Source organism: Apis florea, unplaced genomic scaffold (assembly GCF_048593485.1).
Source record: "Apis florea isolate Af1SG1 unplaced genomic scaffold, ASM4859348v1 contig_3367_pilon, whole genome shotgun sequence".
NCBI lineage: Eukaryota > Metazoa > Arthropoda > Insecta > Hymenoptera > Apidae > Apis > Apis florea.
The window spans coordinates 2,842,676-2,858,988 of record NW_028256746.1 but is presented as its reverse complement, the minus strand read 5'-3'; the positions used below and the strand labels follow the sequence as shown (position 1 = coordinate 2,858,988).

Sequence of the window (16,313 nt, the reverse complement as noted above, 5' to 3'; positions counted from 1 at the left end):
TCCACAACTCTAATTTTTTAACATCCTTTCTCGAGAGAGTTTTCAAGTGTTCAACGCTAGGGATAAGATACGAGTTTCGATCCTTGGAATTACGATTTTCCCCAAGTATAAGATGCAAGTTGGTTAATGTTTGCCTGGAGCGGGTAGTAGTGGTTTCGATCTCTTTGATACGAGTTTAAATTGGATTGGTGTAGATTTGTTTCATTGGAAGAGTGGTTGAGAAGGATGTTAGAATGTGAAGTGAATTAATCGTAGTTTCCAAGTACATTTCCCGTAACACGAAAAGAAATCTTGGAAAGTGTGTATGAAAATATTCGAAGATGACGAAGAGCGAGATCCCTTGAAAGGAGCGGAGGGGCATTATTTTTTTAACTGCGTTAAAGGTAATTAATTTAACGAAGACTACGATGGAGGCACTTCCGTTCGATGGTTCATTTTCATTTAAAGGAGAAGGAGGGAAAGAGGGACGTCCATAAAATTAATGAAGCGAGCGGTACGCTTCGAGTTTACTACTAGTTTCGTTACGATTCGACCTTAGCTCGAGGGAGCAAATATCAAGCGTAAACTGTGAAACTTATTTCCCCTCGAAGACGTTGAAATACGACGCGATAAATTTATAATAAAAAAATTTCCAAGGTGAAAATAATCGTACAAATAAAAATTTTTCGCCTTTTCGTTGCGAATTATATGTATGTACACTTACGTCGTCCACTTCCCAGCCTTGTTTCTGCCAGAAATAGCAGCTAATAAAGGCGGCTGCGACCACTGCCAAAGGTCCGGCACCTCCTAGCTCAATCGCCTCGCTTCCAAACACTGCCAACAATCCACCCCCTAACAACATCAACACTCTCATGGGCACCATAAAGGGCTGAAACATGAAACGAATTTATACAATTAAAATGGATAAAAGTAAAACAATTTTTTAATCAATCTTTTTCTCTCTTGTTAAAATAATATTCGGCATTAAAAATCGATTTTCAATTGATATGGGATATTGATGGCGAAAAATTTGTTCTCGTTGTAATAGTTGTATGTGCGAAGAGAAAAAAAATAGCAAAATCAACTGAAGGAGACGAATTCATCCCGTTTATCCGGTCTTGGATAAAATAAATTTCTTTGATATTAGTAATGATCAAAATCTAATATTATTTATTCGTGGGAATGCTACATCTGGAGATTCTAATATTAAAGGAATTGATCGATTATCAAATCCATCCATTAAGAATTATTAAGGAAATTATTAAAAATACACGTCTAGTTAGCATTAAAAATTTGATCATAATTAATCCTTAATTCCATTCGAATAATTAAACTTGTCGATGATTCCAATATATTTCTGATCGTAAAAAAAAATAATATAAGATTAATCGATACGAATCGTTCTATAACTTAAGATTTCAAATTTAAGAAACAAGATCAAGAAAAAATTGATTAATTTTCCAAGCTTCGAATCACGCTTGAAATCAATAATTAAATTTTATCCAATTCTCCAACTAAATCCCTTAATTGTTTCGTGGTTTCGTAAAAATTGCACGCTCGACGATTTCCAATCGAAGAAATACGAAAGATACGAAAATTTCGAAAAGTTTCGTTAACGATTTATTAAATTTCGTTTCGCTTCGTAACGAAAGAAATACTTCGCTTCTTTTCAGGGGGAAAAATTCAGAGGGAAAATCTGAAAGATCCTCGAAACTGAGGATGTTCGGGACGAAAATAAATCGCCACGGAATGGACCGGTTCGCTTCCGGTTCTCGCGTACCGAATGGCGGACTCCGAGCTACACCGAGTGTTCACCGATCGGCGACGAGGAGGAGAGACCTTCTTCCTCACCGTCTGCGTGTTGTGTACACACAGACAAGGAAAGAGGAATCACCGGGGGTCTTCTATCCTCGGCCAAACGGGAAATATGAATAAAGAAGAAGGGAATGGATATCCTCGATTTTTCTCCTCTCCCCCCCCTCTTCTCCTCATTATTATTGAAATTCTCGTATACTTCGAGTTTTCGAGGAGGAGCGTTATGTTTCCACGATCCTCCTAATTTTTAATACATTCGAAAATTTCCTGCCTCCTTCAGATTTTCTTACATTCATTATTCCTCTCCTTTTTATCGCTGAACTATCATATTTCCTTCCATTTTAAAAAAGATTACGTTTCTCTTTTCTTCTATCTCTTTTTTTTTTTTCTTTTTCTTATATTACATTTGATCGTCGAAGCACAGTCGGTGTATTTTTCAGAAAGAGAAGTATTTTTCTTCGATCGAGGGAGAAATTTGGAAAAGAATGCGTATAAACGCGAGAGTCTCTCTCTCTCTCTCTCTCTCTCCGATTCGCAATTGCAAATAAATAATTCGACACGCGTTCAACGCTCTTTGCAACGTTCATTCCTTTTCCCTCACAATCACCATTTCGATCCATTTATTCCAGCACTTAAACGCCTCTCGTCGACAAAATATCACCTTTTCATTCGATTCTGTTAAAAAATTCTTCGACGCCACACTTTATTTCCTTCCAGACGTGATACGCTTTAAATGCTTTCTTTGAAAATTCTCCCACGATTTCCTATCTTTTCAACGGCCATCGATATCTCGTTCCGCTCGATGTAAACGTCGACAATCCATCAAGAAATATTTCGCAAACCAATATTCCTATCAAAAAAATTTGATTTTATCGTGTTCTTATAGGCATGGCGTGGGCTGTGCAGAGAATGAAAATATACGTGGCAAGAACGGGGAGAAAAATCTTTGAAAATAAATTCTCAACGAACTTGGGAGGATAAATTTAGCACGTAGCCATTTTATTATTTCGTCGATAATTCTCGGAACAAATTTATTATATTATAATTATCGAACAAACAAACGCACATATATATATATACAGCTCTTAATTGCACAAGTAAATTGCCTTCTCGGCATTGTCTCCATTGAATCCATTCGTTGAAAATGAATATAAATCATCGATCATCTATTCGAGTATAATCGGCATCAAAAATGCACAAGTACAAAAAACAGAATCAAAATAATATAAAGGGATGGAAAAAGGAATATCATATAATCTATAATTCGTTTTTTTCAAATGATAAAAAGATCCCAATTCTTGTCGAAAAAAAAAAAAAAATAAATCGAGCCACGATTACGTCCAATGTGTCGATAATTAAGATCGTTCACCTTGACCTCGTCCGAGATGGCCCTTTTTCCCTCCTCTGGAATTCTTTCGGTCCCGCTTCATCTCCGGCCAATTTCACCGCCAATGGTAAATCCGCCCGCTTTTAACGAGCGAGCCGTTAAAGGTAAGCCACACTTTGTGAAACTGCACGGAATAAGACGACATCCCGACCTCCATTTGTCCTACCTTTTTTCCTCCACTAGATCGAAGATCCACTTACGTTTCGAAACTTAATTCAATAATGCCGAGGATTTGTCTTCTTGTAAACTTTGATCGCGTCCAGCCGAAGCGTTGCTCGATAAAAGACACCACCACCGCCACATTCTTTCCAGGGATTGAAATTAGTTTTATCCTCTAGCATTATCTTGACTTTTTTGAGTTTCGATAATTTCGTTTCCCGCTATGGCGGAGGATTTTCATTATTTTATTTCTCTTTCTATTTTGTTTTCTCACGTGATCAATTTTTTTTTTTGCTTGCTTGTATTTTCAAAAAAAAAATATTCGATCAGGAGGAACGAAACGAACAAGATGAATAATTTTAGGATTCGTAATTTTCGTCAACCGTCAATGAACTACTTTTTGCATTTGCAAGAAGAAACGCAACCAATATTAAATGTTATTTTTCTCCCCTTTTACGTTTGCGACGAAGTTATCGATCTGAATCGTGTGGATCATTCTGTATGTTGATTTTTGAAATATCGAAAGAAAATTTCTACCAGTATTCTGTTATTTTAATCTTACGATTTAATCTAATTATGCGAAACACTTTGTATTTGTATCGTATTACAAAAAATTTTGTCCACCAAGATTTATTATTAATTTTTATTAGGCGATGTAATCAAATAATTCGATCAAAAAAATAAAGGATATATTTAATAAAGGAAATAGAAATAAATTATATTACGTAGATGCGAATCGTGCCGATGCCTTTGCTTTACTAAATTCAGCTCGCAATGTCGCGTCGTACGGCGGTTGAAGAGGGGGAAACAGACGAAACAAAGAATCGAAACAGCGGTCGCGCCCAATGTTACTCGATTCGCGCATAAATATACGAAATATACGAGTTTCGCACTTTTGCGTATATAAATTCAACAATTCTTATTTCTTTATATAGTTGCAATTTTTTTTACATTGCACCAACATTTATTATTAATTTGTGATCATTGTTATTAAGAAATAACGAGATACGAGTTTCGCACTTTCACGTATATAAATTCAACAATTCTCTTCTCTTCCGTGCAATTTTTTTTACATTTTTTTTACATTGCACCAAGATTTATTATTAATTTGTCGTCATTCTTATTAAGGAATAATAAGATACGAGTTTCTTTACACGTATAAATTCAATTTCAATTTTTATTTTTCTATGCACTTGCAATTTTTTTTACATTGCATCAAGATTTATTACTTAATTAATTTGCGATCATTCATCAACATTTTTATTTCTCTATTCACAATTACTGGGAAGATTCTTTTTCAACAATGATGATTTCTACGAATATTGGTGATAATTTATTCATTGCCCCACACCCTTATATACACAGTTTCGAGCAACAAGGATGATAGATCGAGCGTCCTCGACTTCCAACGATATTCAAGTTTGTTCAAGATTCGATGCGCACGTAACGCGCACGTGTTCGCTCGGCGATCACTCGGTTACACGTGGTTCTGCCGCGGCTCTCTCCAATACGCGTCGCGATATTGCCATAAGTCCCTGAATATTGCGTTCCGATTGGGATACGTGTGCACGCGTGTGAATAAGTAAACGCGCCCTCCCAACAGACTTTCAATGGACGCGTGTCTCCCTCGTCCACGAAATATTGCCTCGATTCGAGATTTATCGAATGGATGCGGCCACCAATATGTATAATTTTCCACGGAGGTGGATATATAAAGTAACACGTTGCAACGTGTGGAATATTGGAACGAATCGATACCGCTCGTCTATTAATTACTTTTATTCATCATTCCATTTTTTTTTTTTTTTTAATAAAATTATCCTTTCGAAACTAAATTTTTTCCCCCAAGGATACGTCGATTACACTTCGTCTTAAACGATCTTAAACGATATCTTCAGATTTTCATTCTGTTTTCTTCGTTTCAATTTCCGTCGAAATATTCGTTTTCGAAATTTATCGGGCGGATAAAACGTTAAATATCGAAAGGAATCAATTACGAAATTACTCTTCTCAACTTTTCGAATAAATTTCTCTCCCCTCGGCTTCAAAACAGAAAGTTAAACATCCCTCAATTATAAACTCGTGATTTTTCTTCGGCTTAAATAAACCGCAGGAAAAAAAAAAAAAAAGAAAAGGAAAAATTCCAAACTTTTCCCCGCTCGCTTCCAACTCTAAGAATATTTAGGAAAACGGGGCGAACTTTCGAAGGCAATCGAAAATTTTTCACAAGCTTCCCCCTCGAGTCTCGAAATTCGAACGACGAAACCAACAGAGTCGTCCCAATCCCACGATCGTTGCCACGTGAACGAGTTTTACGATACTACCCCGATGATATCTTCCTTTTTTTCCCCTCCTTTCTTTTCTTTTCTTTCCTTCCTTCCTTCTTTCTTTTCCACCCCGTTCGATCGATCTTCGACAAGAAACGCAGAGCGAGAAGCATTCGATTCCTATCGTCTCACGGTTTTTCACCTTCTTCTATTCTCCATGCATACGATCCTCCTTTCTTTCTTTCTTTCTTTTTTTTTTTTATATATTTGTTCGTTTCACGAGCACGAGAAAGAATTTATTGGTTCTCCAGAGAGGGATCAAAGATTGATATTTATTATATACATGTAAAAAGTTATTTTTCCAGAGAATCTACGAGGATTACGCTGCACGTATCGCGTTTCAATCAACCTTCTTCTTCTTCTTTTTTTTTGTTCAATTGCACAATTCGCTATCACGGATGCATTGAAATATTCAATTTTATTCGGACAGATGTTGCGATTCGTTTTTTAATATTCTCATTGATTTCTCACTTTATACGTTTCGAGGAAGATTAATATTTCGAATATTTGCAAAACGAAGATTTCGATTTGAATCGATCGAGATCTTTGTTCGCTTTTAATCTTTGAACCATCTATCGACACTTTGAATACTTTGTAGATCGGCTACGCGAACTTGTACTTTTCTTGAACAATTATACTTTTCAAAACTTTCAAAAGATTCCAAATCTCTTGCAGCGCTTCTCGTTCTCAGAATCATCAATCTAAATCTAATATCTCAAACCGAACATCCTCGCTCGTTCGATCCTCGATCATAATCCATTCGTACACGTCGCTCACGATTTATTCACGCTTTGATTGAAACCGAGTGAAAAAAAGCTCCCGACTTTTTAACGAAAAACGTTAACGCCGGAGAAACTTGAAGAAACGATTCATTAAATTCGGGGCAAAAAGTTCTAACAACAGTATCCATCTTGATCCCAACGTCCTCGTGATCCCAATATCGAGGGGGATTTCGTGAAGTTCTCGATTCCAATCTCGGATAATCAATTACCGGATTGCAAAGCGATTGGAAAGGAAAGGAAACAAGGAGAAAATACCGCCATGTATTTCCTTGCACGCGAACGGATATCCATCTCTTGGTTGATCATCGTCGACCACTTTCCACCGTGAACGAAAACGATGCATCTGAATGTGCGTCGAAATGTGGAAAGTCGAGTAAAAGTTAAGTCACTCGATATTTGTATTTAAGAAGGTTACCTAGAATGTAATTAAAAACGTAGGACGTACGAGTGCAAAGGATATTTTTTTTTCTTTTGGAATAATTACATTAGTTTAATGGAGAGCGGAATAATTAAAAACTATTTTACCTCGATAAGTTGAACAGACTTAAATCGAATATATTCCAAAGATGGATTTACTTTACACTCGAATTTTCACGTATCTGCAAGCTTTGATCTCCCCTTTTCCTAAACACTTGAATAGAGAATCGCAATCTAGAAATCGTTTCTTAACATTCTCTTCACGGGGATGATCTCACCACGTGCGAACCCGAGCGCTATTTATGATCGAGTACGAGCGGTAAAACTTCGTAATCGTTCTAATTTAGGAGTTTGGCTCACTCGTTCACCGGTGTCGAAACAAATTTCACTTCTTTCCTGATTCTAGATTCTTGGATATCTTCGATTCGTGGGTAATAATCGATCGAATGATTTTTATCGAGATAAAATGCCACTCGAATTTAAAAGATTCGATTCATCTTTGGGTAATTGGCAGAAATAGGGAAATTTTTCACGCTTGCTTATTACTGTTTCATTAACAGTATTGAAATAATGGATGGGATTACCTTTTCTCTCTTACCATTTTTGCCTATGAAAAGATCTTTGTGCAGATGTTACAATTCGCGTTCAAAATATTATTTTTGAAATATATTAATTTACAAAAGATTAGTGATCGTTTTATTTCTCTTCGTCTGATTTATTTATAAAATATCTTCAATTTTTTACTGGATACCAGAATGCATATATTTATAAATGTAGCTATTTAGATTGCTCTCATATTATCGTCTACGCGTACGAAGATATATCGTGCACAACTTCTTTCACACTTTTTCCATTTTACGTAATTAAAACCTTTCGTTTTATTACACACGGCATGGATTTCTTGTTAAAGTTAATCCTGGCGTGAAAAAAACTAGGATCGTTCACAATTTTTCAACATTTTTCGTGTTTTTTGATAAAATTTAAAATCCTGAACGAAATTAATTGCAAATTTTATTATTTATCATAGGATATACATACGAATAATTTATATATCACGATACACGATATCTTATTACTCCTATCAATCAGCCAACTCTGCCCGTACACAAATTATTAATAAATATATACTAGCAATTAATCAAAATAATAATCGATAAAATTTATTATCGAATACTATTGTGTATTATTGAAAACACGAAAAACATCGAGAAGCGTGACTATTCTTCTTTCTTTTATTCTTGAACTAAAAATTAAATTAAATGTTGAAGCGTTTAGTTTTAATAAAAAAGAATTCTCACGATAAAATTAAGGATTATCATATCTCGAAGCCATCATATCTCGACACTGTTCAATAATTTCGAAATTCTTCCTCGGATATAAACAAAACGAGGATTCCTTCGAAATCGTGAACGAAAACGATATTTCGTTTCCGTTCGCTCGGTGCCTCGGCCATTCGAGAGGCAGAGAGGAGGAGAATCGATTCCGCGCCGCTTTATTTCTCCTCTCGAGCCTCGATTCTATCGAGAGAAAGGTTTCGATACTCTACAGAGACAGATAGAAACCGAGGACAGATAGAAACTGCGGAGAATAGGAAAGGAGGACGCGTATCCTCGAACAAATATGATAAACGTCCTCGAAAATACGATTAAATTTCGTTTGAGAGTTTTTTTTTCAATAATATCACGACCAAGTTTATGTACAATTCTATCGATATACGTGTATAAAAGAATAATCTTCGACAAAAGTTTGATATTTATTTCTTTTCGAGGAAGAAAGAGATAAAAATAAATTTCGAGAAGAAACCGAAGGCGATTCGGAAATTTTTTTCGCGTGTAAATTTTGTGAATATTCAAAAAGCGGTCAAATTGTTCTGAACGATTCTTCCATAAATTTTCCATCTTCGAAAAATTTAATGGATGGAAACGATTGACCGTCGTAGTATTTCTTATCATATATCTGCCAGCTCTTTTCTCAGGAACAATATTTCATTTTATAAGATGAACAATTAATCTGCTCTATAAACCGTCCAAGTATCGAGCCATCGGTAGGGCAAATATTCTGTTTGCTATTTGTATAGCAAGAGTAATAATATTGGCTGTATTTGCCGGCAACGTTTGCGAATCTTTGATAAGCGGTATCGCGCTTATTGTGAACAAGGATAATATTTGTTTTAATGGATACGAGTTTCGAGTATAATAACGTGGCGAGCTTACAAAATTATCTAACAAGGGAAATCTTATACTCGCTTTAATTAGCAATGATACGCAACCACCTGCGATGTCCATTTACGATTCTGCACTTGGATTGGAAAATTTTGTTTTCACCTACGTTTATTGCCAAATGTGTACACCACGGAAACAAGCCAAACGAAGATCTGGATCTAACCTAACCTAACGCTATCTATCCGTTCTATCCGCGACACAGCCTCAAGTTTGTTACAGGTCAAAAATTTACAAATCTCTTTTGAAATTTGTTGAATCTAGCGACAGGTTCACGAATTCTCGACAATATACAGAAAGTCAAAGGAAGATCTGAACCTAACCTAACCTAACGCTATCTACACAGCCTCAAGTTTGTTACAAGTGAAAAATTTACAAATTTCTTTTTAAATTTGTTGAATCTAGCGACAGGTTCACGGATTCTCGACAATATACAAAGGAAGATCTGAACCTAACCTAACCTAACGCTATCTACACAGCCTCAAGTTTGTTACAAGTCAAAAATTTACAAATTTCTTTTTAAATTTGTTGAATCTAGCGACAGGTTCACGGATTCTCGACAATATACAGAAAGTCAAAGGAAGATCTGGACCTAACCTAACCTAACGCTATCTACACAGTCTCAAGTTTGTTACAAGTGAAAAATTTACAAATTTCTTTTTAAATTTGTTGAATCTAGCGTACACGGTTCACGGAAATTACAATCCTGACAGATATACAGAAAGTCGAAAGGAAAGATCTGGACCTAACCTAACCTAACGCTACCTACCCGTGACACAGCTTCAAGTTTATTACAAATCAAAAATCTACAAATCCCTTTTGAAATTTGTTGAATCTAGCGAATCTACTAGGTTCACGGATTCCCGGCAACAAATTTTCCTTATCGAAGCTAGTAGTAAAGCGAAGGTTCTCGAAATATCGAACCGTTTCACCCCTAATCCTGGCAAACAAAACATTCGTGGCCACGTAACCTAAAATATAACCGGGGGCATATCGGCGCAAATCCTCGTTGGCACGTCACGGATCTAAAAGCCTCGAAACACGATCCAAAGCGTTCCCTTCGATGGTATTATCCTTCCTTTCCAACCAACCCTCAAAGTCTTCCCTTTCTCTTTGCCTCTTTCACAAGGATCCTTTCGTTCCAAAACGTTCCACCACCCCCTTCCTCCATCGCTCGAATCCTCGATTCGCTCTCGACACGAATTCTCTCTCGAAGCGAATGGCGCGAAAAAAAGGGTTGAAAGACGGGGAGGGAGGGTGGACCAAGAGGCAATGCAGGTGGCAATGCGGCAAGCGAGCGGCTGGCCGGCTTTCTCGACCGAATCCGTACACAAACGTTTAATCCGAATCGGTCGATAGATGGTTTTCGATTGAATTTCAAATCTTTCGCGGACGAGATATGCGCCGTTACGCGTGCAAATTAAATATCGCAGCGATCCTCGTAGGGAGACGGTCGCTGTTATCTATGATTGTGGAAGAGGGAGATAAGTTTGTCAAAAGTTGGAGCGGATTATTTCGAAAAGGTTAAAGGTTTAGTTAGGCCGTGCGTTTGAGCTTATTAGCTACGAAGTTGATGTTGAAAATGTTAAAAAAGTTTTGGAAAATGAGAACGGTGCGTGTTTTTTGTTTGGAAGTTAAGTTTGGAATAGGTGTTAAGGGTTTGTGTCGTTATTGGCATTAATTAACGCGTAGAATATGGAGTTAATCTTATGAGGTTAAGATATTCAGACGAAGAAATTATTTTGTCACGTATTCTTGCAAATTCAAATGAAAAAAAAAGAAGAAAAATAATCTCGATACGTTTCGATATCGATATCGATCGATATTGCTTATTATTTCCCCAACGAATTATCCGTCCGAGTTTCGAATAATTAACGAAGCAACCGTACCCCTCCTGACAACAATTGCTCATCGGCTACTAATCAGCTGATTGATTGGTCAAACAGGTATAAATCTCGGCCGAGTTAAATTTCCCGTTATTATATTACATTCAATCGAATCATTGCCAACTTGGACTGGTCCTATTATCGTGGAATCAGAGTAGGAAGAAAACGAATTCGTTCGTTTCGATCGAATTAAATTCTCTCGGAGCAAGGAGATTTGAATAACTCGTTGAAATGAAAAACAGACTTTGTCGAGGAATAATTACGTAAATTAATATACATATTTAAATCAAGAGAGAGAGAGAGAGAGAAAGAGAGGAAGAAACAAAGTTTTGCAAATCTTCTTTTCTTCCCTTCGTGAAACGTTAATTATCATATTGGTCGACGGAGCAAATATAATTACGCATCCACGGCAAATGTTTAGTCAAGTTTAGTAACCGTTCGGCCGTGGAATACGTACAAATTTAATCAAGGATCAAAGTTTGCTTAGGTTTAAGCACGATTCCAGCGGATCGTCCCTAGACCAGAGCTTTGCGGGAAAGATAGCCTCTTAAGGATCTAAACTGTAACTCGTGTATAAAGTATGAATTGCATAACTGACCGCTTACGTAAACAGTTTTCCCATTCATACGACACGATTCGAGCGAGGCGAAAATGAAGCAGAGATTGGCTCCGTAGCTCGTGCCGCTTCGCGTAATATCACACGATACATGGATTTTACGTCAAGTATATTAATAGATCATTGAGGAGGAAATTCTCGGTATTAATGAAACGCGAGGATGTTTGTTTCGTCGCGGAAGAACATGTGAAATATCGTCATGGTACATGTTATTGATAACATCATTAATAAATAGATACTTATCTGGAAACGAGTATATCCATCGAGTGATTAAAAATCCATTAAATCCTATTATTAAAATTAGAAAAACTTTGTATCGCTGTAACTCCGAAGATAGTGGCTTTCGGTTAACGAACAAAAGACTGTTAGAAACGTTAAACTTTGCTTTTTGAAACGCTTTTCGAATTATCTCAATATGTCTTCAAGTTTCTGAGATATTATCGTGTAAAGGAAAGAATAATTTTTAATCACGCATCTTAAAATTAGGAAAATTTTGAACCGCTACAACTCCGAAGATATTGACTTCCGGTCAACGAGTAAATAATCATTACAAGCGTCGAAGCTTGCACTTTGAAACCCTTTTCGAATTATCTAGATACGCCTTCTGGTTTTCGAGATATCGTCGCGTGAAGAAAAGAAAAATTTTCAATCACGCATCTTAAAATTAGGAAAACTTTGAACCGCTACAACTCCGAAGATGTTGACTTCCGGTCAACGAGTAAATAATCATTAGAAGCGTCGAAGCTTGCACTTTGAAACCCTTTTCGAATTATCTAGATACGCCTTCTGGTTTTCGAGATATCGTCGCGTGAAGAAAAGAAAAATTTTCAATCACGCATCTTAAAATTAGGAAAACTTTGAACCGCTACAACTCCGAAGATATTGACTTCCGGTCAACGAGTAAATAATCATTAGAAGCGTCGAAGCTTGCACTTTGAAACCCTTTTCGAATTATCTAGATACGCCTTCTGGTTTTCGAGATATCGTCGCGTGAAGAAAAGAAAAATTTTCAATCACGCATCTTAAAATTAGGAAAACTTTGAACCGCTACAACTCCGAAGATATTGACTTCCGGTCAACGAGTAAATAATCATTACAAGCGTCGAAGCTTGCACTTTGAAACCCTTTTCGAATTATCTAGATACGCCTTCTGGTTTTCGAGATATCGTCGCGTGAAGAAAAGAAAAATTTTCAATCACGCATCTTAAAATTAGGAAAACTTTGAACCGCTACAACTCCGAAGATATTGACTTCCGGTCAACGAGTAAATAACCATTACAAGCGTCGAAGCTTGCACTTTGAAACCCTTTTCGAATTATCTAGATACGCCTTCTGGTTTTCGAGATATCGTCGCGTGAAGAAAAGAATAATTTTCAATCCCCTTTTTATTCGCTCGTCTCACTGACCTATTCAAAACTGGAAATAAGCGAGAGCCGCGATTCCTGAAAACACGTAGTACGCGTAGGAGAAGAATGTAGGTCAGTGGGTCGGCGAGCCCATTCATAACATCTGCACCGCCTTTAATGGACACTTTAAAAAGCTTCGGCGATCGATCGTGGTGAATCGGGATGAATCAAAAAGCGACTTCAATGGCACCGTTTCCCCTATTTCTCTCTCAGCTCCTCTCTTCTCGTCGCAAAATCTTCAATTTTTTTTCTCCTGTCGATTTTTTTTTTTGCGAAAAAATCTCTCCGAAGAAGACCTTCATACTTTCACACGTGTAATGAGAAAAAGAGAGAGAGAGAGAGAGAAAAAATATCGTTCTAACGAATAGGAATTCGATTCGAATCGATCATCGAGAGAGAGAGAGAGGACTCTCTCGAAGAAAAAGAGGAGTAACGTGGGGAGACGTATAGGAAGGGTAAATGGGAGCAGGGCGAAACAATGAGCGAGCGAAACTGGTGGATAGATCTAACGGCACGGATGATCATTCAGCCCGTTTCCGGGACAATCCAACAGTTAAATAGAGGTAAAGCGAGGGCGACTTACATAGGGAGAGTAAGTAAGACATGGTTGACATGGCTTCGTAGCGTTGCCACAAAAGGGACGGACAATAATACTTTTCTATCACGGCCGAGTATTCTGCCTTGTGGCTCGCCGGATGAAACCATCCACCACTTGCTGCCACGTGAATCGGACATTGTGAGAATTTTCTCCTCGAGCGGAGGAAGCGATCTCCTACAGATCGACATCCTCTTCGATCTTCCCTTTTCGTTTCTTCGCAAAAGGAATTGGAATTCGTTATGGTCAGCGAGAAGGAAGCATTGCAATCGTTTGCAATAGTAAAAAAAAATAATAGCGCGTGGTGATCGATTCGTTCTTGGGGATTTGTATACGATTTTCAAAAATTTAGTTTTAGTATATATATATTACGTATGCGAGGTATAATAGTTAATTTCGAATTATATTAACATAGGATCAATTTCCATAAATTATATAACGATGTAATAACAATTGTGGATATATATATATATTACTTGCTAGCTATGTCGATATTCAATTAATTCATATTCGTTTGTAATTAATAAACCCTACCTCTTTCTCTGAATAATTGGGCACAATTGATTCAAATAATTCGTCATGTCTGATTTCGACGATCACTGACGAACACGCTTAATTTTAATTCTAACGCGACGCGTTCTCTCGATCTATAAGTGTTGTGATCCATAATTGTTCAATCGCGAAATGGGCTTCGGCTTCTCGTGAGTAATTTTTGGATAATAAGCGAACGATTTCGAGGAGGTCAAACCGATCGGCCGGAAGCTAAGAAGATATCCAACTCGAGGAAGTTTTAATCGTTATCCGGGCTGAAGTTATTAACCGTGTAAACGGACAAAGGTCCGAGCAGAGGAACTCGAGCAACTTTGTTTCTCGATATTGATAAAGGATTTGTCAACGTGTCTGCACGAACCACCTATCTTTTAACCAAATAATCGAAGGGATCCGGTTTATCGATTTACGTTTATTCCACGATTTCCGATTTTTGAAATATTTTGAATGTTGAAACGAAAGGATATTTAGAAACTCTCGTTTATTAATTTAAAGATCATCTTCAATGCAATCTGCGATATATCTTGGATATCGTTATATATTTTAAGAAAGAGTTACAGGATTAATAGGAGAAACATTATCGAAGATTTTATAATACATCATGTAGTAAATTCAAAATCCAATGTTATTCACAATTAAGTTGCAATAACGAAAGGATTATCCGAAGAATATTTATTTTCTACTGCTATTTTTATTTACTAATGTAAAAACATCTCCAATGCAATCTAGCAACTATGCTCATCGTTTTGTTTCTTGAAGGAAAAATTACAGAATTAATATGACAAATATCATGAACGAAGATCACATCAAAAATTTTATAATATCACAATAGATGTAGAAAAAATCTAATGTTTTTCAATTTACTATACTTTATTACGCTATCGATCAACTCTCATTTATTAAATTAAAAATCATCTCCAATGCGACATGTTTTGTACATCGTTCCTTCTGTTATTCATAATCAAGCTTCGTCTCGTAAATTTTACCATTTCGATCTACTATGTTTTATCACATTATCGATCAAACTCTCATTTATTAATTTAAAAACATCTCAAATGCGATCATCCACCGACATGTTTCGTGCGTCATTCTATTCCTTAAAGAAAGAATTACAGGATTTATAGCACAAAAGATTAATAAAGATCACATCAAATTTTATGGTACGACGAAACGCAGAGGAATGAAAATCGAATCGTGTTATTCACGATCAACGAGAGAGAGAGAGAGAGAGAGAGAGAGAGTTTCCCGTCCGCGAGAGTTAGTCGAAACGACGTTGGCCCTTACGGTGTCGCATTAAAATTTCATTCATCTTGCCGTCGTATCGGCCCTTAATTTCTTTTGAAGGCGGCCGGAATACACTCCGCCAGATTCCAATCTCGTATCCTGTCGGCGACAGGTGGCGCTGACGCTGCTTTTCATAAACTTTGTCACCGACATTATTGACACCAGACCCGAGGACAAAGGACGTTATCTTAACGCGGCCACGATATCTCGGATCGATAAATATTTTCCCCAACCCGATTTTCATCAAGATTCCCCGAAAGTATTCTCGCGGAAATCGCCTCGAAATGTCAAACGTCCACGTCTTTTTCTCTCTTTCTCCCTTCTTATTATTTCTCGTCGTTGGAAAACGAAGAATTTCTCCCTTTTAACGAGAAGATTCGTTTCGCCGAGACGACACATGCAAAGAATTAATTCGATGTTTCGTGAAGAGTTAAAATAAGAATTGTAACAGGTATCGTGGTTAATAACGACGATATAATAACAATAATAACAGCGCAACGATAATTAATTATGAATTCGTGGAATTAATTATTAAAATCGTGCGGATAGTTAATATTATTACATAACGATAAATTTCTCTTCTTTGGCAAATTGTATTTGTACGAGTGTAATTACAATTACGTATTGTTTTACGTAAAAATTGCAAGGGGATTGTATTAACTAATTTTATTAATTACATCGGTGAATGTGCATAATATGAAATCAGAAGCATTGGAATAATGATACGGAGAGCTCGAAGCATTGTTTTAACAAGTTAAACAATCTAACGAGTTCTCTCATTTGTGAACTGTGTAGTGAAAATGCTTGGTTTATATAACTATAATGGTCCGAATCCAGTTAAGTTAACCGTATGGAAACTAGCTTTAGCGCGAAATCACGCTCATTAGATCGT

The 16,313-nt window shown here is 36.8% G+C and overlaps 2 protein-coding genes across 4 annotated transcripts in view; both read right to left on the bottom strand.

Moving 5' to 3' along the window:
• Positions 1-16,313, bottom strand: part of Nha1 (Na[+]/H[+] hydrogen antiporter 1) — a 117,297-nt gene that overhangs the window by 16,218 nt on the left and 84,766 nt on the right. For all 3 annotated transcript variants that reach the window (XM_012489178.3, XM_003695475.4, XM_012489177.3), the window contains exon 5: positions 704-868. In XM_012489178.3, coding sequence (XP_012344632.1) covers positions 704-868 — 165 coding nt within the window. The remainder of the gene's footprint in view (positions 1-703; positions 869-16,313) is intronic.
• LOC147657017 (uncharacterized) overlaps positions 1-16,313 on the bottom strand; it is a 94,902-nt gene that overhangs the window by 24,542 nt on the left and 54,047 nt on the right. The window lies entirely within an intron of this gene.